A 21,132-nucleotide genomic window follows, 5' to 3' on the forward strand; every position below is an offset into this window, starting at 1 on the left:
AAGGCGTCGGATTGTGCCGGGCCCCAAACAAATGTGACGTCGTTCTTGATGAGTCGTTGCAAAGGTTCGGCAATTTCACAAAAATTGGGTACAAAACGCCGGTAATACGCGCAAAGCCCTAAAAATCGGCGGACATCGTGTTTTGTCTTCGGTATCGGGAACAGAGCGACTGCCATGGCTTTGTCAGGGTCAGGGCGCACACCGGTGCTGCTGCCAATATGACCTAGAAATTTGAGCTCCTCGTAGCCAAAGTGACATTTTTCGGGCTTCAGGGAGAGGCCGGCGGTGCGGATAGCTTGAAGAACCGCCTCAAGCCGCTGGATGTGTTGTTCAAACGTGGTGGAAAAAACAACTACATCGTCTAAGTAGACTAAACACGAGTTCCACTTGAGGTCAGATAAAACTGTGTCCATCATGCGTTGAAATGTGGCCGGAGCGGAACACAATCCAAAAGGGAGGACCTTAAATTGATAGAGACCGTCGGGTGTTATAAACGCCGTTTTTTCCTGGTCCCGTTCGTCAACTTCAATTTGCCAGTACCCACTACGCAGATCCATTGAAGAAAAGTAACGGGCATGTCGCAGGCGATCCGATGGCACGAGCTAGTTACGCGAGCTGTCGAGGAAGAAGAAGTGTGCGTGGTAGCTGCTGCGAAAACAAACTGTAAACGGCCGTTCGCTTAGAACTGTCTGACTGGCTTTTCCTCTCGTGACAAACTGGTGGACGTGCTGGGTACGCATCCATCGTATGCCTACGGGTCCTCAACCAGCAGCTACCACGCACACTTCTTCCTCGACAGCTCGCGTAACTAGCTCGTGCCAATATGTAACTGGTGTGGCACTTCAACACAATGTGAGAACTACCATGGCTCGTACAATGCTCCGAAGGATACATTGGAATAGCGCAACTATGCTCAATGGCATTTGAACCGTTTCTTGCAATTTACAACTTCTAGCCATGCACTTATTCATTTATGACTTGGATGGTCGTGAAGCCTAAGTGCTTTTCTACCTAGCAATGCTGCAAGCTTGTCTGCTGACACTAGCTGCACAAAAGAGCAACAGTAGCTTGTGCTCCAACAGAACTTGAGGGCGTATTACAAGTTCTTGCCACACTATAGTCCCAAGCTATACTCTACTCCCTCCACTACTCCCTCTACTCCCTCCACTATACTCCCAAGCTTCAATATCTTCGCCAGTGTAAAGCTGCAAGACAGGTACTGCACTCCCTTAATTGAACTGCTTACAGCAGTCAATTAATGGAGTGCAGTATTGCGCTATTCCAATGTATCCTTCGGAGCATTGTACGAGCCATGGTAGTTCCCACATTGTGTTGAAGTGCCACACCAGTTACATATGATATATATATTTATACATATATATATATTTATATATATTATATACATATATTTAGTGCAGTATCTGAAAGGTTATGCGCAGATGATAGTTGACCTTACAGCCATTTTTTCTATACAGTCCTTCACTTTCCTTCACTCTGGCGCTATGCACATTTTGGGGATGGCAAGAAGTTCCACTAGACAAGGTATCAACCACACAGGCATTTAAAACATTGAGTTAAGGGTGTTTAAAACTGACTAAACACAATTTGCCACTTGGCTTGGATCTCGATTCCTTTCCCCTCTAGTGTCATTAACTGAAGAGCCACAACAGGAGTAGAGTAGCAATGCTTTGTTTTTGTTGTCTTGCCTGTTTACTAATAGCAAGAAACTACGCTCTAGCACTGTAGCATAACCAAAGAACAAAAGGTCAAGTTTATTGAGCAAGCTTGATCAACCAGCTCTCCAGTAGTCTGGGCCCCACGTCAGAGGGTATCGTCGTATGGTGTTATGACTACAAAAGTGCATGAAGACTACTAGAGGCTGCAGTTTCAGTAGAAGGTAGGGGATAGCCCCTAATTAAGGGTAAGCCTTTGCTTTTGACAATGATCGGCCAAATTTAATCACGATTTCCCACTTCTCCGCCGGTGCGGAAATGCCATCGTCCTTTTAAGATTGACCACATTACAAAAACGTACGTACTATCGGCCAAAAAAGTAAACGGACCGCGGCACAGGTGGCCGGAGCGGCTGCGGGGCCACACCGGGGCGCTGCTATCTCGCTCCGCGCGCTGACGGCGAGAGTGCCCCGAGTGACGCCAGACTTCGCCCTCACTCTCGCGCGGGGCCTTGTCACGCTTGATAAATTTCTAGTGCGCCGTTCGGTTGCTCTGCTGCTGACGGTCGCGACGAAGGGGACTGTGCTTTGAGTTGCCTAAAATCGAGCAGCGGTGGACGCCAGCGAAATGCACTAATATGAGATGTGTGGTGAATATGAGCAAAACAACGTTAAGAACGAGTCTTCGTTCCTTCTCAGTGGCGCGGTTTGATGCCCCGCGGCCGTCCATTACTGTTCGACAGCGCCATGTGCTAAACTACCGGCGATGCACAGTCCCCCACAGAACACCTGTACAAACTTAGAGAAGGGAAACTGTACCTTCCACAGTGCTACGGAAATAAGCGTAGCGGTGGCGTCGTGAACTAAAGTATGTGACCACAGTTGGCGCTGTACAACAGGAAACGGAAACGGGGTTTTGCACACGCTTTACCAGGTGTTCTGTGGCTTTACTGGGTTTTGGCTGCTGCGCCTCGATCATGCTCCCGCCAGTTTAGTTGCTGTGTAGCAAACGTAGCGCCTATATTATGTAGGCGCTACGTTTGCCACACAGCAACCAAACTGGCGGGAGCACGATCGAGGCGCAGAATACATGTAGCGCTGAGTCATATCGAGTTAAGGCACACTTTGAACTGACTTTTACGGGCATTCCGAGCGGTTTTTCGTTTATTACGCCGCCGTTACGCCGAGTTGTGCCGCCGCGCTCCAGCTGTTGCATTTCGTGTAGGGCTACTGACAAAATGCGGTTTCCAGGTGGCACGATGGCCTCGACTGGAATAAACGCACACGACACCAAAGATTGAGTAAGCCTGAAAATATATTATTTGCATTTTACAAGTACAACAAAAAGCACACGTCTACGCATCCACACAAACGCGGTTACATAGTCAAGAACATAGGCAAGAAATGGCTCATTAATAAGGGTAGCACAAACGCACAAGAAAGAAGACCTAAGCTACAAAACGTACGGTCGGCTGCTAAGTATAATAATTTCCCTGTCACCGCGTGTCACTTTTATACAGCATCTTTACAGCACTACCAGGCCGGGTAGTTTGGCGGAAAGAACTCAACAGCTTACGGCCGTTAGCTGCCTCTGTCATAATTATCCTAATTTCCGCATCAACGTCGTGCAAGTCCGCATACAGGCATCTGTATCTGAACCATATATGTGCCAGCTTAATACATGTGTAGTGAAATTATGACAACCACTGCGTCTTATCAAACGTATTGGTTTTGCAAATGCGCATTACAGCTGACGGAACGACGTACTGTAAGTGAAGCACAAGAGAACAAGGACAAAAGGAGGATACAACACTTGAAGAAATGAAGTATTAGTAGGCGTACAGCAAACAAGCGATGACGGAGAACACACAATGATCGGGTGTTCTGTGACATCGCTTTGCGAATTTACGGTGTTATGGAGATCAACGGCATAAAAACGTACCTTCAAGCGTACTCCCTCAACCTCCGCCGCATTCATTGTGATAATCAACGCCTAAACAAAATGAGGCACTATTTTTCGCCAAGAGTAGACCTCTTTACAGCAAGTCTATGTAATGACTCGCAGACGAAACCAGCAGGCTTTCGAAAATGTTTTACCGCCATAGTATTCGAACGCCAACGGCCAGGAAACACATCGATGCCAATAGGCTGTCGGCTGTTGGTGGTTAATCAAGTACAAAAACCATGACGCTATGACTAAAAAGCAGCTTCAACAATCAAATTTAAAAAAAATCAACTGCCTATTTGCCTGAGGTAACAAAACATCCTTAGACACCTCCATTGTTTATGTCAATGGTTTGTGTAAAGTAAAAAATTCAGCATGTTCATCGCCCCTAGCAGAAAAAGCACAAATTAAAGTATTCGACCAAATTACAGTATCTCCACTTGCGCGCTTACGCTGAAACACGCCTCGATTGATTTTTCGCCCTCTGTGGCCATTTGTTGAACTTGAGAGTGTGCGGGGCCTGAGTCCCCTTCGTCGCGACCGTCAGCAGCAGAGCAACCGAACGGCGCACTAGAAATTTATCAAGCGTGACAAGGCCCCGCGCGAGAGTGAGGGCGAAGTCTGGCGTCACTCGGGGCACTCTCGCCGTCAGCGCGCGGAGCTAAGGTCCCTTTATGATTGGGCCGTGTCTGCTGTGCCCGGGGCACAGCAGACGAAAGGTGCCCGAACACCTGACAGTTTGTCAGGTGTTCGGTCGGGGTTGTGTATGAAATTCCCCTGACATGTGGAAAAGTTTACATTGGCCAGACGGGCCGTTGTATAAATGAGCGACTAAGGGAACACAAGCTCTCTATGGTTAACGAAAAAGGGTCAAATTTGCCCTTACATTGCGGCGCATGCCCTTTGGCTACGTCTGATAAAGCATGCCAGCCTTTGCTGGCTAGAACCAAAATCTTAAGGCGCAGTCGTAACCAGGTAGCACGTGAACTCGCAGAAGCTTTTTACATTGATAAGTCAGGTGATGATTGTGTAAGCGATTCCAGTATAAATTTGTATAAGAAAGAAAAAACGTTCTTGGCATGTGCGCTTAGGCAATGATTAGGCAATAAGAATCTAGGTATATATATTTGTGTTCCTTCTGAATAAAATCAGTCGCGAGTTTGCGCCCGTCCATGTCCTTACTCGTCCGTGTCTTTTTTAGCGCAATTCCCTTCTTTAAGGGTGCCCGAAATGTCTACGTTCACCTATGACGTCACGTCCGCTATAACCCATGATGTCACTTCCGCTCATTTCCATGGCGTCTGTCTTACGGAGCCGGCTGCGCTGCGAAGCGGTTCGCATTCCGTGCCCACTTAGAGCGTGAGTAATTCATCTTTCCACGCTATATGCGTGTAATAAAGGATTGGGGCCGTGAGCTGTTTGATGCTTTACCATTCAGTACCCAGACAACACAAAACAACCTCAGGATGTCCTCAAATGGTCAAAATGTCCTCATCCCGTAGCGGACGAACTGAGGACATCCCTAGCACGACCTGGTATCTTGTTCCAGAAAATGTACCTTATAGAACATCCTCAGGAAGTCCCGAAAAGAGCCTACATTTTTATCCCGAAAATGTGCGAGATAGGACGTCCTCTGGAAGTCCTGAAAAGAGCCTACATTTTTATCCCGAAAATGTTCGTGATAGGACGTCCTCTGGAAGTCCTGAAAAGAGCCTACATTATTAACCAGAAAATTATAAATGAATTATATATATATAGCATATTCATTGTCAATTAGTGATAGTGACAGAAGTTCACGTGCCTGCGGCAACGAACGATATGTATGCTAACCATCGTATCTATGCCATGAAATGTGCATGCCGGCATAAATCTGTCTTGGAATTAAGAATAAGGCAATTGAATAAATCTTTAATTATTAATATATATATATATATATATATATATATATATATATATATATATATATATATATATATATATATATATATATATATATATATATTATATATATATATATATATATATAAGCGTATATCTGATATAGATGGTGTCTGTAGCCTCTAGACGTGCGCTAGGCAGGTGCAGGTGGAACATCCATCCGCCCTTGCTGTTTGGTCGCTGTGTGGAAAATGGCGAACTGCACCTCTCTTTTGATGCTGTAGGCATTCTTCGGCTAAGCTTCCCCTGAAATCTGCCTATCCGTTCGTCTTTAACACATATCTACGCGCTCCGTAGGAATACATGGGGTAACGTAACGCGCCATACGTGGGCTGAACCCGGTGTTAGCGCAATACCAGGCCGACCAAGGCAGCGGAGGTGAGTGGCCGATTTCGGTGGTAGTGCAATACCTCGAAAACCCACAGTTTAGCTGCAGCAGGCTTAAACCTATGCAAATATCCAAGGCAAGAATGCTGAAACTTATACTAAAATGTAGGTAGCAATTAAGCTTGATTGGACGCCCCAGAAAAAGACTGATCCCACGCCTTCATAACCGCTAGCCACTGTTCCCCCACGAGGCTGCAAATAGTTCGTACTTCAAACTTTCCCTGTTACCTAAATGAGATGGTAATAAAAAAAACTAAATTATAAGCGCGTAATTTTGGACGTTTTCACTCGTATGCTATAGTGGAATGGTGAAAACCAAATTTTTTATTGAGCTGAAATAAAACGCATGCTTCGCAGCAACTATTTATTGTCAAGTTTAAGTCGGCAGTGAAATCTCATGAGTAAAACGGGGTCAGCAGTAAAATGAACTGTACCGCAGACTTTTGAGGATTGAAATGCTCAGACTTCATATACTTTGTTCATTTCTGTTGCACACCTTATCGCTTCCTCCGATGAAAAGCCTCTTCAAGAAAAGCAGACGCTCTGGAGGTATTAAGCACGACGCCATTTTGAAAAGGTGACATTGGCAGGCGGAGTAACACAACCCCGCGCGAGCCGTACGTGTGTTCGTTGCCAACTGCTGTTTTTTTTAAAGTTATATATACCATACAAATTTCTCAGGGGAGTTTCTCTTACGTTTTTTCACTCCCAAACATCTTTTTTCTCATATTTTTTTAGGCTGTGCTTCAGTGGCTTGCTTGCACGAAGAAATGGCGCAGACTAGTGCAGGCTCTCAACAAAAGGGAATCTCGGAGGGTTCCGGCACTTGTTGTGCATAAAAACAAGGCCTTTGAGATTGGCTAATGCTGGCAACGTTGTGCATGCAACAAAGTCAAGTCACGTCCAAGCAGAAGGCCAGTCAGCAGTCAGCGTTTCGCGCGTTTTCTGTATTTACCGCAGCAGAGTTTGCAGCGACCTCCGTTGTGGTATTTTGTTCCTCGGAGGCATGCCCTCGGAATCGGAAAAAGGAGGTGAGTGCATTTTATTTGTTAGTGAAATAAAAACCTTAAGTGGAGTAGTTTGTTGCGGTATTCTAGAGACGACTACTTGTTCACGCTTAGCGCCAAGTACTGTACCCTTGTGCACCATGTCGGCGAGTGACCGATGGTTTCGCCGCTTGAGGAACCGAAGAGTAGATGAATTCTTTATGATCCTAAATCCATCGCAAACTGGAACTAATAGCGAGCAGAATAATGTGCACCCATCTGGCTCTGGAGAGAGCACTTGGCGCAATCAACTTGACGCTGCTAGTGGGAGCTCATTGTTCAGCGATGTTGCATCGGAATCCGACCAACGTGAGCGGCCCAGCATCGAGCACGACGCCGTGTTCTGCAGCAGTAGTTCGGATTCTGAGTGCCTACAGGAGCAAATGAAGCAAACGAATGTGCATCAAAAAGAGCAACCTGAGGTAGACGATGTGGCGCCGTTAAGCGACCAATTACAAGCATGGGCCATTCAGTACGGCTGTTCCCACAGCTCAGTTAGTGCCCTTTTGAGAATCTTGCGTGGTCATGAATGTTTTTCTTGTCTTCCACGATCAGCAAGAACGCTGCTAGAAACGCCCAGAAAGTCATTAAACATAGTCAACATAGCTGGAGGGCGGTACTGCCACTTTGGTATCATGCAACCTCTTCGTGAACTGCTAGATATAGCAAAGGATGTACCATTGGAGCTTGCTCTCAATTTTCACGTTGATGGGCTCCCTCTGGCAAAGAGCTCGAGAAAACAATTTTGGACAATACTTTGTCATGTAAAGAAAATCGAATCTCATGACCCTTTTGTTGTGGGTGTCTTCTTTGGCGAAAAAAAACCAGATGATGCAAATGAGTTTCTCCGTCAGTTTGTTGATGAAGTTAAGGAAATCATTAGCTCTGGCATCTGTTTTGGTGCACAGGTTATACCTATCAGAATAAATGCCATCATCTGCGATGCACCTGCACGAGCATTTATCCTGAGTGTAAGAAACCACACTGGCTACTACAGCTGTACAAAATGCACTGTGAAAGGCCTCTACAGTGAAGGGAGAGTGTGCTTTCCGGTAAAAAGTGGGAATCTGCGCACTAACACCACATTTCGAGGCCAATTTCAAGAGCAACACCATGTTGGCAATACAGTTCTTGAGGAGTTGCCACTTGACTTGGTCAAAGACGTGCCACTGGATTATATGCATCTTGTGTGTCTAGGAGTCATGCGAAAACTGCTTCTGTTGTGGTTTCGAGGTCCCAAGCAGATTAGACAAGGGGCTTCTGCACAAAATCGCATTTCAGCCAAGCAAACAGAGCTTTCTCTTTTTGTACCATCTGACTTCAATCGACGTCCAAGAGGTCTACATGACATAGATCGCTGGAAAGCAACAGAATTCAGGTTTTTTTTGTTCTATAGTGGGCCACTGGTGTTGTTTTCTGTAGTGCCACAAGGGATGTATGAAAACTTTCTGTGTCTTCATGTAGCAATAATCATACTTGCATCACAAAGCGCAGTAGCTGCCGAGCTTGACTATGCTGAGGAGCTTTTGAAGTTATTTGTGAGAGGCTTTGCAGAAATATATGGGCAGCACCGTGTATCCCATAATGTACATGGGCTATGCCACCTTGCAGATGATGTAAGACATTTGGGGCCACTGGACTCATGGAGTGCCTTTCCATTTGAGAGCCACATGGGCACCATCAAGAAGCTTCTGAGAAAGCCGCAGCACCCACTGGAGCAACTGTCAAACAGAATTGCTGAAACAAAGAAGCTTCAGTGCAGAAAAAAAATGACTGTAAGCAGTTCCCCTCTGCTCACTGTACAACATCAAGATGGGCCTCTTGTGCCTCTTTGCCAAGGGCCACAGTTCAAAAAAGTGACGTTTCCGGAAGGAATTGTCTTAGACACTAGTAGGAGGAATAACTGCTGCAAGCTCCTTGATGGAAGTGTAGTTGTGGTGGAGAACTTTGCCCATAATGCACAAGGTATGCCATACATAATTGGAAGGAAGTTCCTGAAGAAAGATGACGTATATTTGACACCCTGTCCCTCATCAGCACTGGGAATATTGATTGTGTCCAAGCCTTCCTTGCTGCGGTGTTGGCCTCTGACATGGGTCTCGGAAAAATGCATGCGCGTTCCATTCAAAAAGAAGCTGGTTGTATTTCCTCTTGTGCATCTGAAGATGTAAATGATGAAGAAACTCCTGTATGTAGAATTGTACAATACGTATATTGTTTTTCTTTAAGGTGATCAATATGCAGTCGTCAAGTTTCCAGAGGAAGGCAACTCTCTGGCTCTTGTACATACCAAGTGGCTGCATGGCGATGTCTGCTTGTGGCCACAGGATTCCAAGAATGTTTCGTATTTAGCCAAATGTGGAGCCTCTCCATCCTCCAACTGGCAAGTCGTGCCATGTGTGCCCATAGACACATTCAGTAAGTTTTATATTTCTCTTCTAATTCTATTGCAGCATGTCTCATAACATAGTAATCATGTTCATTTTGGCAATGTACTTGAAATTGCAGTGTGTGCACACATCTCTGAACTAAAAAGTAACTTTAGAAAGATCTTCTTTGGTGGCACAACTGTATATTTTACATGCTTACTAGGTGACAATCACTTTTTCATTCAGAAATGAAAGCTCATATACGCACTGGCGCAACAATTTGTTTAAGGTTGCATGGTAACTCTAGATCTCGTAACATTATTAGAAAACTTATCTAAAATTACATTCAGTTGAAGAATTGGGGCAATGCTTGAATTTATGCTCATTATTTTTCACTTTCCGTAGGAACATATGATGCAGCGCGACAAAAGCTCAAGCAAGCTGAAGATGGGTCAGACTTGGGGAGTGAAGTGGACCTGGGACGGGGCAAAAGAAAAAAGCAACGAAGAGCCCTTAGCTCAAGTCCGGAAAGTGTGCAGCGACTACCACTTCCACCGCCCTCTATGATGAAAAGTATGTTTACTATTTGTTTTTCACACTAGCAAGCTTTGTTCACTATATTCCTCGTATTAATTTTTCTATGCCACATAATTTTTCCCATTAATATGCTAAGTAGGCCTGCACCTTCAAAGAAAACACATGTGGGTTTCCCTGGCAGGTGGGCAGTGACCTGCCATTTTGCAAATTCACCTCTACATTGTAAATTTTTATACAGCTTTGTAAAATGAAGCTCTCTGCTTTCACTAGAAACTGGCGACATCTGAGCTTTGAAATCACATTGCATGTGGTTGGTACACTAAGGAATTGTAGCTTGTTTCTCGAATCCTTTCAATGTCGTTTTTTCAATTTTAGAAGCACAGAAGATGGATGGGAGACGTATTCACAAGAAGTCATCACATGCATCAACATCTAGGGCTAATGATCCCAATGTTTGCAGTAAGTCTGTGCCTTTTGATAATATGAGGAATGCATGTTAAGAATGCTGTCATTGCAAAAAATTGAATATTGAGAAGGAACTGCTCCAAGATGATGTCTGGCCATGGCACAATAATCTTTACAAATCTACTGGTAGCATAGCATGTTATAGAAAAACAGTCAGCATAGGATGGAGCATATAAATAATTGAAAGGGCATGTTTCCACTATGGCTTGTACCTGAAGCTGTTGCAAAAGTGGAACATAAAGCAGTTTCTAATGACATTTTAACGGCCGTGCATTTTGATGTACAAAGTAAAATTGAGACAAGATTGACTGAGGATTGTCAACCAGTGTCTTATTTCTGGATACTGACTTTTTTTTGGTTTACAAGAGCCCTTTGCTTTGGCACTTCCAGTTTCTTTAGAACACTAAAACCTATCAGTCAGTGTTAGAGACAACCCGTCATGGTAGCTCAGTGGCTGTAGCATTGTGCTGCTCAGCACGAGGTCACAGGTTTCACCCTGGCTTCGGTGGCTTTCTGGTGCATCATAAGAGCACCATGTTGTCAACATTAACTTGGAATCCCTCGCTACGGTGTGCTCCAAAACCACGTCACAGATGTGGCATGCAAAACCCCGGTTGCATTTTTTTAGTCTTAGACACAAGCTCTTGTACTTTGTGTACTTTCTTGATGATGGTCGAATAAGTTATCTTTACTGATTTTCCTTATGATTTGCTTGCTACATTATTTGATGCTTGTCAGTCATTCACATGAGTCGGTTTGTTTCCTCTCCTTTTTTTAGGTGATCAAGGCGCAGTGCAATGTGCACAAATGTGTGCTAGCGAGACTTCAGAATCTGAGGGTGAGGCTGAGTCTGGAGGTGAACAAGATGCAATGCAAGAATCATCAGGCATTAAAAGATCGTTCACAGCTCACTCTTTGATGAAAAGTACGTAATCTAGCATTGTCTGTTTTCTTTCTTACAGAACCTCTTGAAGTTGTAGCTAAAATGCAAAACGTTGTCTTGTAACACACCTGGCTTCCTTTCACAAGCACTTCTCAGCAGTAACACACCTTAAAGGCCTGCTGGTGAACATGATTATGTATTTTTCTTTTTTTTTTCATGCGAAGGAGCAAGCCAAATGGGAAATACACAGTGCAACAATGAGAAGTGGCATTCAAGTCAGTCTGTTGCACCTATTTCAGATGATGGTAAGCATTTAAGAATTCATATTAAGCCAGAGGTTTCATGTGTTAGAGGATTGAGTAATCTTCCAAGTTGTCTAGAGTCATGCATTCAGAGTGAACGGAGCAAATTGTAAGCAAGACAGTGAGGCAAACCATGGTCTAGATGCTCTAGGAAGGCCCTGCACAACCTTTAAGGAAACTTGAGCTACATCAATAGATTATTTTTCTAGATGTTCATCGTTGCTTTCCATGTGTAAATATATGAATTTGTTGCTTAGAAATTTTGTCCACTTTAGATGGACTATTAGGTTTAATAAACAGAACTGTGATATCATTTTTTATTTCTGAGTTACAAAAAACATCATAGTTTCATTTCTGAGAATTTGTGTTTTTTGCCAATTTTTATTTAACAAATTGACGACAAATAAAAATTCGCAACAGTCACTAGATCCTTTTTCTTTTCGATGTAACAAACCTCATCAAATATGGTGCAGTGGTTTCCGAGAAAATTGATTTCTCCTTTCCCAGGTGTTTAGATAGGAGCCTTCGAGCTAAGCTTCCTCTTAAGGGAGCTAGTTGCTCTTTGGGGCTCGGATTAATGTTACTATGGCCTAGAGCACCATTTGTCTACTCCGTTAACTTGTTGACTGCTGCTTATTGACTAGTGTATGAACGTCAACATATTTTGTTTGATGCGATAAAGTCGCAATGTAGACCAGATGCCCAAGCAGGAAGTTTGCTCCCTTTTGGTTTACTTTGGGCAGAGGAGCTGTTCAATAACCAGAAATGTTTTGGACTGCATTGTGTGCAGTAATGGTAGTGTTGCTCAGCCCACTTTCCATCATTACCGAATTTCTTGGTTGTGATTGGCTCTTGTGATTGGCTCATTCCTGCAATATTGCAGGAGGGAGTCAATTGTGGTTGAGAATTTCTATCAGGATCGGGCTCAAGTCATAATAAAAAGTGGCCGTGTGACACCGATGCAACATCAGAGCCTTTCCTCATTTTTCATGATGTTAACACGAAACATGATTGGCACTGCGACTTTAACAATACAGTACCACCTCTTTTTACATATGCTGCCATTATAATTGGTAGCACGGCAATTCCTGATTGAAATATTTGCTGCATTTCAGTAAGGAAAATGGTTTGGCAAATTTAATCGGATTTTCCTATGAAAAAAACTTGCCTGTGCTACCTTTTGACACTGTTTTTCGCATAGCTTATAGATGTAGTGCCACCACTGTGCGGGTTTTGACTAAAAGTGGACAGAATGCTTGGCAGAGCAATGTTTTTGGGTTCCCAGAGCCCAACCAATGAACTCAATATAGCAAAGGGGCACTAAAGAAGCTTATTAAATTCTATTTTTTTATTGATGCTCTTTTAATAGCAAAACAACCACTCTTGTGGGCTTGGCAAGAATGAAGGATGGGTGACTATACTGTGCTGAAGTTCCACACCAGTCAACTGATTTTGACAGTTGGCTACGAGCTAGTTATTTGTTTATCAATGAAGGACTGCATCACACTAAACAAACCAAACGAAACCTGACAACTGCATGAATATTAAATGATCAGCCAGAGTGTCCTCACACATTTTCTTCGTGAATTTCAGGCATTAAGCAGGTCATCAGGTTTCTACAAACGGTAATCTTGAGAGTCGAGCACCTGGGAAGCCAACTAGACGTAATAAAAGCAAAGCTTTGTGACCAACAACTGCAGCCTGAAGCAGATTTGTTAGAAAAACCATTTTGTGACATCACGGAGTTCGAACTGTTTGATCAAGGCCTCTCAGAAAGTGATGCAATGAAGTCAAAGTTGGTAAGTGTTTTTAGTGGAGTATTGTTATACACGAATTTGATAAGCGTGAGGTTGACTGACATATCTCACGGAAAACTTTTCCAGGTTTCTATGTATGAAATAAGCAAGTATCCTTGCTTGTATATGTAGAAGGTTTTATGTGCGCTGCAGTTCTTAATTCCAGGTAAAAAAATGTTTTTTTTTCTTCATGTAGCCAAAGGCCCTTTTACAGGCATTACATAGGGGGTTACATATTACATAACATCACGGGGAATAAATATTGAAAATATACAAGCGTGAAATGTACCTGGCTTTTTGCACTTAAAAAACAAAATGTAATGTATAATAGCCATATCTTAAGGGACTAATTTTGTGAACAGTGTACTTGTATATTCCTCAGATCCAACATAACACAGTACCTTTCAAAGTCAGTATTTCTGTCAACTGGTCTTTTGCAAACCTGAAAATGGTTGTTTCCTTGAACAGATGGTGTGAGCAATTACTCATATCAGCAACTCGTGTGCGTGGACAATGAGCCCATTTCTACAGTTTTCTAGTGGCATTACCACTAGAAAGCTTCTACATGCCACTATGTATTTGCATGACTACATATCTAGTGGCATTTAAAATGTACTGCACATTCATAATTTTTGTCATTGATGGTACAGCAGTACATAATGTACAAAGTTTCAATCGTCTGAAAAGCTGGTTGCTACAAAAGGATTACACGCTTGACATATGCTGCCACCTGCACTCGGTTTTCCATTACACCAAATATATTAGCCCATCACTTCCGGTTTATTTATGAGAAGGATGAAAGTTGTCCATGGGTGTGGACAGTCAGACTGAAAAGGGTATAGCAATGATGTTAAAGGCTTTTGCAGTGCCATTGTAGTGCTTAAGTGCATAAATGAAATAAAACAAGACTACTACTTTGCCTGTCATTTGGAATTGCATTGAACTTTTTTGTGAGATACTAAGCGTTGACCTCTGAGGTATAAAACACCGATGAAAATGTAGTGCCATGCTAGAAACTTGTAGCATGTTTGGTATAAGATGTAAATCTTGTTTAGGATTCTTTATGCTGTAAAATCTGCAATCATGTTTCATTGAACCTTGCACTGCAGCCTGAAACTCGCTTTCACTCAGTGGGTGGCTTGAAAATTCACCTGCTATAAAAAATTGCTTAGTGTTCTTTGAAATGTTGGTATTCCTGTAATGGTATAAAACCTTGTAAATTCCAGGTACGGGAACTCGCTGCCTTAGGAGGAAGAAATGTTAGTTTGTCTACGCGTCGCATTCTTGAAGCCCTGATGACCCAGGAAGTGGCTGTTCAATATAGTTGGCTCGGACAAAAAAGAAAGAAGAAGTTCTTGTCGTTGACAACCTGCGACTTGATATATAGTAAGTACACTTCAGTATCCTGTTTCTGCTTTTGGCAAGTTTCTTCCCCTTCACCCTGCAGGGAAATGGACTTCTAGCGTTAAACTACACACATAATGTAGCTATCAGCAGGTTGCTGTGGTGCACCAGGATAGTTTTCTAAGGCCCTTCAACGCCTTACACCTTTAAGGAGTACTTCTGCTATTGACTTATAATCATTTTTTAATTTTGTCTCGACAAGAACTGCATGTGCACATTGCCTGAATACCAAATAAGCTCACATTAAAGAGAGCATGTGTACGATTGAGCCACTTTCTGTGAAGAACCACATAGGTGCATCATGCGTAATATAAATTGAACAAGTGCTACCTGTTGGCTGATAATATAATCAGGAGGGCTACACTGGGTGCACACAACACCTTCAAAGGCCATGTGTGGTTTCTAGCCACATGTCTGAAACATGCAAGTTGTGAAGTTTGAATCTTTCTCCACTATTAAGCCGACACTATTTGCTCTTGCTATATAAAATATTTCATCACTGGCCTGCTCATAAACCTTTGCCTCCCATCATGGCCAGATAAGTAACATAACTGAATTAAATGTATATTCTGGAATATTTTTTATTGACAGCTAATATACAGCATTAAATTGTGTAAACTAAACTGCAAGCCACTCATCTTTTGTTACCCTTTCTGTTACGACCCTGCTCTCTTTTATGCCATGACTGACTGTCAAGATAACTACAGAGCATCTCCTTATTGTTGCAGAAAGTGTTAAGTGCACATTTGAAACTGTAAAAAGAAGTGAAGTTGAGGACGTTGTAAAAACGTGGCTCAGACACGCTGGGGAGAAGCTTAGAAAGAATAACAAACAGTCTGAAAAAGTCACAGGTGAGTATTTCTTCTGATAGGTTCTCGTAATTATTAAATTTAGGTTTCCACCTAATAACATTTAACTATTAAATATAATTCAAAGGTTTTCCTGCAGCTGATCTGATAAGTGCTTAAAAATACAATCTGAAACATGATTATGTTGGGCAGTTTAACATTATTTAGTGGGATAAGCATCCAGGCTACAGGTTTTTTTATGCTGGTACTCTTCTGTTTGCATGAAGTGTCCACTTGCCGTATTTATTCGAGGAGAAGGCAGGGCATTTTTTCTGAAATCCTCAGTCTAGAAGTTACCCCTTACCTTATATGCGACGCTGATAGATTAAGTGACTTATTCAATATGGCGGTAGCGGTGCCACATCTCTGGTGATCCTAATTTTAGACATCAGCGAGAGGTGTAGCAACTAATAAGCTTTGGCAGGTGACCCAGTATGGTATTCTGTGCATACATTCCATACTTAGTATTTGAAAATAAAATTTAATAATGAAGATGAAGTGTGGGTTTACGTGAATTTCTCCTTCAAATGTGGCTTCTGTGGCAGCACGCACCACACTGCTAGGATACTACACCATAAGGCAACATCCACATATAATCCCAACTGGTCATTCAGTTTATTCTGCTAACTTTCACCGCCGACACCTCAGGAGTAAGTTGAGGCGCTGGGCTTTTTGGTATTTCTAGCGAATGCCGATGGGTCTCAATAATTCGTCGGCTACTGTATGTCACCTTATATTATTGTTCATACTAGTTTTTTTTTCTTGGGTGCCCCAACTGCACCCTCACCTTATAATCGAATAAGTATGGTATATGCTTAGAACTACAGAAAGTTGAACTAGTTAGTTTGGTAGGGGTTCGTTGTGACAGAAGGTAAGGCATAGACATGAACACACAAGAAGAGAACCAGAAAACTCAAACGGCACTTGCGTTGTCTGCTTCTCTTGTGTTTTGTATCTCCACGCCTTACCTTCTCTCACGAAGGTATATGCCTTTACTTCCTCCTCATTGAGAGTTAATTTCTGAAATCTCCCTTTTAATTGAAGAGTACACCTTGAAATGCCAAGTTAAGTTACTGGCATGTCTTTTCACTTGCTTCCCTTGTTTCTCTTGTAAAAGTAAGTCAGAGACGCTGAATCTGTGATTCATTGTGTGTCTTTTCTAGAGCTGCTGGAGTGACAACGCAGGCCTCACTGAAGTGCAGCATGTTTCAACCACAACACGGACTTTTTTTCCACATTTTGCTGTTTTAATGATAATTTCGTCATTATAATACTCATTTTTACTTTTCCGTTCTTTAATATTTAAAGATTGTATTTTAATTCCTCATTTTCTAGTCATTCAGTTACAGTTTATTACTCATTTTTGCATTGCTGTAGCAGGAAGACAATTTTTTCGCGCATTAAGAGTGATGCCTTATGTATTCATGTTTTTTATAATAAATTTTATATTTAAGCTTTTGCGAGCCTTTCTTTTTGAAAAAAGAAGTATGTTACGCATTGCGTTGTGATGTGTACATGAGATATTTGAAGAGTAGATCAGCAGTGATATTTACACGAATGATTCCATGGTACAACACCACCATATAATCACATTCATGGATTCTTTAGAAGTGGACGTGAGCACGTCTTGGAAACATGCCTTAGTGGTCCGGAGATGGTCCTGGCAGAATGTCAAAAGAATGTTCACAGTATGCGATTTGGGGAAAGAAATGGATTTGGGTCGGCAGTGACATTTACACATGTAATTCCATTGTACAGCACCAGTATGTAATCACATTCACGGCTTATTTAAATGTGCATAGGCACATCCTGGAAAGGTACTGGAATGGTCCAGAGATGATCCTGGCATTATGTCCAAAGAATGTTCACAGTATGTTCTTTGGACGGACAAATGGATCCAAGTAGGATCAGTTGAGGACATTTTAGGATGGCCTGAGGATGTTCAAATATCCGCGATTCCACATCCTGCGGACAACCTCAGGATGTCTTTGCGTTGTCTGGGTACCTTGTGCGCATATTTTGTCTCGTGGCCGCGTCAAATTGCCGCCGGCATGTGAAAGGGCCGTGGCATCTTATATGGAGCTGCTCATGTGAGTGGTATTGCCTCCATCAGGATCGTCAGTGCGTGCACAGAACCATTCAGTAGCCTGATTCAGGGGACGGTGCGCGTAAGAACGAGGACGTAAGAAAACACTAGCATGACGAGCTGTTCCGTCAGATCAAGACCATCTCGCTCGAGCGAGAGGATCTTAGAACAGCATTACTACTGCTTTTTTACAGCTTTGCTGCGGCTCATTTAATCATCACCTGCATTCTTTTAATAATACAAATGGCATCGCTTCGCGGAAGAGCGTCTCTTGAAGTTTCCAAACAAGAGCCAATGCCGCCGTGCCTGCTGCATACACGCTTACCTTTCCTAACGCAGCTACGACGCTGCACTAGCTCTGCTACTGCGTGATACAGGGTCACTGTGATAATAAAATTAAAAAGAACAAACGAAATTAATGCAGAAAATGTCAAACGCTGCCAAGCGTGATAAACGGACCTGCCTCGCTAGATGAGTTGAAGAAATCGGCGTCCTGAAGTCAGCTTCGCCGCAGTAGACTAGTGTTACGCGGTGAAGCATGTCAGAACTGAAGAGTGACCGCTTTCACCGACATATATAATATGTGTTCCTTAATGGTGTACGCGTGTACCTGCCGTCTCCTATTACATTACGCGCGCCGAGGCGCCTTAGTGTACAGGCCGGCCTTCAGCGCTATTTCGGACGTGGCTGTGATGCTTTGAACCGTTGGTTTGTCGACCTCGTAAGCCAGTTAATGTTTACACGGCCATTTTTTTCTGAACTGTTGATTTCTTCCATCTTTGTTATGTGTGAAAAGGTGACAGATACACAATATGGGGAGAACGCATGCACTTTCATATTTTCTCGCGCTCAAAAAAAGCCGGAGGAATAAGGTTTCTTCACTGTGCCATAGAAACTATATGTTTGCTCTCAAAGGTAATTCTGATTCATTGGATATGTTCCTGTGCTGTGTTTATTTTCTTGAGTGTGGTTTAGTTGTTGCACGTTAATGTTTCAAACTCGTTTTTATTTTCACAGACTGAACATCCCACGTCTTGGTTTGACTTCCTGGTACAGGATACTTGCACTTAGCATGGAGTGATGAAGCAGAGCAGTGTACTTTTATTAAATGTGCAGATTTCAGCAGTATAACAGCCCTTCAATAAAAAAAACATGTGTGCTGAAAATAAAGTGTTCTTACCCACATACCTCGTTGTCTATTTATTTATTTATTAATACTGTCAACCCTCATAGAGGGTCATAACAGGGAGGACAATACAATTACAGAAATCAAATATGGACAATGTCAATGTACGTAAAGTTGCTTAACACTTGTCAATCCACAGTGAATAAGATATTCACTTGAATGCTGTTCAGCACACTTCTGACATTTATCAAAATACGTACAATGAATATCAAGTTGCACATATCACTTGGCACTTCAAAACTAAATCGAAAGCTCCCATAAATATGCGTCAGCAGCATTTTCAAAGTCGGTGACATCCTTTAGGCTAACAATAGCGTTTGGCAATTGGTTCCACATTTCTATCGCGTCCAGGAAAAATGAGTATCGATATGTATCACTGTTGGTATGGTCCGGCTTTATGACGTAGTCGTGGTTAGTTCGCGGGTATCTTTTGCCTGGTGCATGTAGATATTTGAGCTTATCAATCTTAAGTTGATCCTGCATTATTTGATAAAGCACCTTCAGCCTATATTTTTTCCTACGTACCTCAAGATGATAGAAGTTGCAACGCTGTAACATAAGCGTGACCGATTCCTTCCTTCGGTATGTCGAACAAATAAAACGTGCCGCCAGACTCTGTATCCTTTCCAACTTCCTCTTAAGCGTCACTTGATGGGGACTCCAAACAACGGCTGAATATTCTAGTATGGTCCTAATGAAGGCGGTGTATGCAATAAGTTTTACATTACGTGATGCATGTTCCAGTTTTTTTTCTCAGAAAATATAACTTTTGATAGGCAGTCATGCAGACGTTATCTATATGTTGGTTCCATGTCAATTTTGCTCGTATTCCTGTATTCTCATCAGCAAAACCACTTATATGGGGAACTGATCATGATAAGTGCTCATGAGCATTTTAAAGAACAGCCTTGAACCCTACTCATGTACTGGTAAAATGTATAGATGCAGTGAAATTGAAACAGAGGGCAAAATAGCAAACATGATGCAGTATTTGTCAGACAATTATGTCAGCAATCTTTGCATAAAACAATTTACTTAGAGCATACTAGCACTACAAAGTACCCATCTTTCTTGTTAGGCATACATTACCACAAGCTCTTTAAATGTGGTCACAAGAGAGATGCTGGCTTTAATGAGGAACTATAAAGGTTAAAGGCAGCGATGAAAATGTATTAAGAAATAATGCAATGCATTTACTCAGTTCAGAGAGCTTCCAAAGTTGCCATAAGGCCTTGATAGCTGTGGATGAGGGAACAGTTGTAGTCCAATTGGAGTACGAGAAATGAACATTAAGATCGAAACAAGTAACAACTTGTAATGCAATTAAAAAATCTTGCTATACGTTTAAAAAGACAGTGAAATGAAATTAGTGCGACAATTTCCTTTTCCTTTTACTTCATTTAGGTTCAACATACTTATTTTAGTAACACAAAAAAGCAGAGGCGTGAAGCACATAAGAAAGATGCTAGTCTGTTTTTATATTCTGCCTTCTCTAAATTCAAAGTTCAGTAAAGTTAACTTAGAAAGCTACAGTGAAGCCATTGCATCTGCCTGTATGGTGTATAACAGCAGCAATCGCCAGCCTAACTGCTTGGGTTTACAGTGCCTTATTTGTATTGTATACCTTTTAAGTGCTGAGCTATTGGAAGATTGATTAAGGTGGTCAACATGCTGAACCAGTAGTTTACTGAGTAAAATACACAGAGAAGGGTGGAAAGATAGGACAGAGCACAGGGGATGTATTCCTTGTCCACCTAGTGGAAATGTTCATTTCATCCGCTGCTGAAGTTCTGATTGGCTGGGCTGGGGTATGCACGAGAGGGAGACATGCTCCCCCAGCTAATTCAGCGGAAGAGGATATGGAAATGTCCACAAGATGAATGCTTACAAAGCTATTTAATGAAGTACTTCTGCAACCAACATGCCTGCTATGCCATCCTTGCTTTCAATGTCTGTCCTAGTAAAAGTGTGAAAGAACCAGGTTTGTGCATGAAAAGTTTTCCTGAGGGTGTGTGCCTTGAAGCCCATAGTGGTAATCACAGGAAACGGGGGTGGATCCAGAGTAGCACCAAAGGGCAAGCCTTCATCGAAACAAATATAGAGGGAAGTGACTGCATGCTCAAACTTGTCAGCTCACAAGTTTGCCAAGACCAATTGATGTCAGAAGCTGATGAAGCCTACATGGTTAATGTATAACCGTTTAGGCCAAAATTATTTAGATACTTTTTATGAGGACTACGTATTTACTGGAAATCTCAAAATAATTAT

The 21,132-nt window shown here is 42.4% G+C and overlaps 1 protein-coding gene across 5 annotated transcripts; it reads left to right on the forward strand.

Annotated features, from left to right (window-relative positions):
• The first annotated feature begins 6,746 nt into the window (after window positions 1–6,746).
• LOC135918433 (uncharacterized) lies at window positions 6,747–17,050 on the forward strand. 5 transcript variants are annotated; one of them, XM_070536807.1, is made up of 10 exons: window positions 6,759–6,973; window positions 9,218–9,406; window positions 9,763–9,930; window positions 10,270–10,353; window positions 11,138–11,284; window positions 11,467–11,547; window positions 13,138–13,343; window positions 14,567–14,726; window positions 15,473–15,595; window positions 16,756–17,050. In XM_070536807.1, the coding sequence occupies exons 1-10, from the start codon at window positions 6,949–6,951 to the stop codon at window positions 16,767–16,769; spliced, it is 1,197 nt and encodes a 398-aa protein (XP_070392908.1). In that variant the 5' UTR covers window positions 6,759–6,948; the 3' UTR covers window positions 16,770–17,050. The 5 variants fall into 5 exon arrangements, with proteins under 5 accessions (XP_070392911.1, XP_070392907.1, XP_070392909.1 ...); XM_070536806.1 differs by lacking the exon at window positions 16,756–17,050 and having other exon boundaries at window positions 6,757–6,973; window positions 15,473–16,736; XM_070536809.1 differs by lacking the exon at window positions 15,473–15,595 and having other exon boundaries at window positions 6,758–6,973.
• The last annotated feature ends 4,082 nt before the right edge of the window (window positions 17,051–21,132 follow it).

The sequence above is a fragment of the Dermacentor albipictus genome, chromosome 4 (assembly GCF_038994185.2).
Source record: "Dermacentor albipictus isolate Rhodes 1998 colony chromosome 4, USDA_Dalb.pri_finalv2, whole genome shotgun sequence".
NCBI lineage: Eukaryota > Metazoa > Arthropoda > Arachnida > Ixodida > Ixodidae > Dermacentor > Dermacentor albipictus.

Coding starts and splice junctions, on each gene's coding strand:
- LOC135918433 (XM_070536806.1), top strand. CDS start 6,949: ATGCCCTCGGAATCGGAAAAAGGAG. Junction 6,974..9,217: donor CTCGGAATCGGAAAAAGGAG/GTGAGTGCATTT, acceptor TTTTTCTTTAAG/GTGATCAATATGCAGTCGTC. Junction 13,344..14,566: donor ATGCAATGAAGTCAAAGTTG/GTAAGTGTTTTT, acceptor TGTAAATTCCAG/GTACGGGAACTCGCTGCCTT.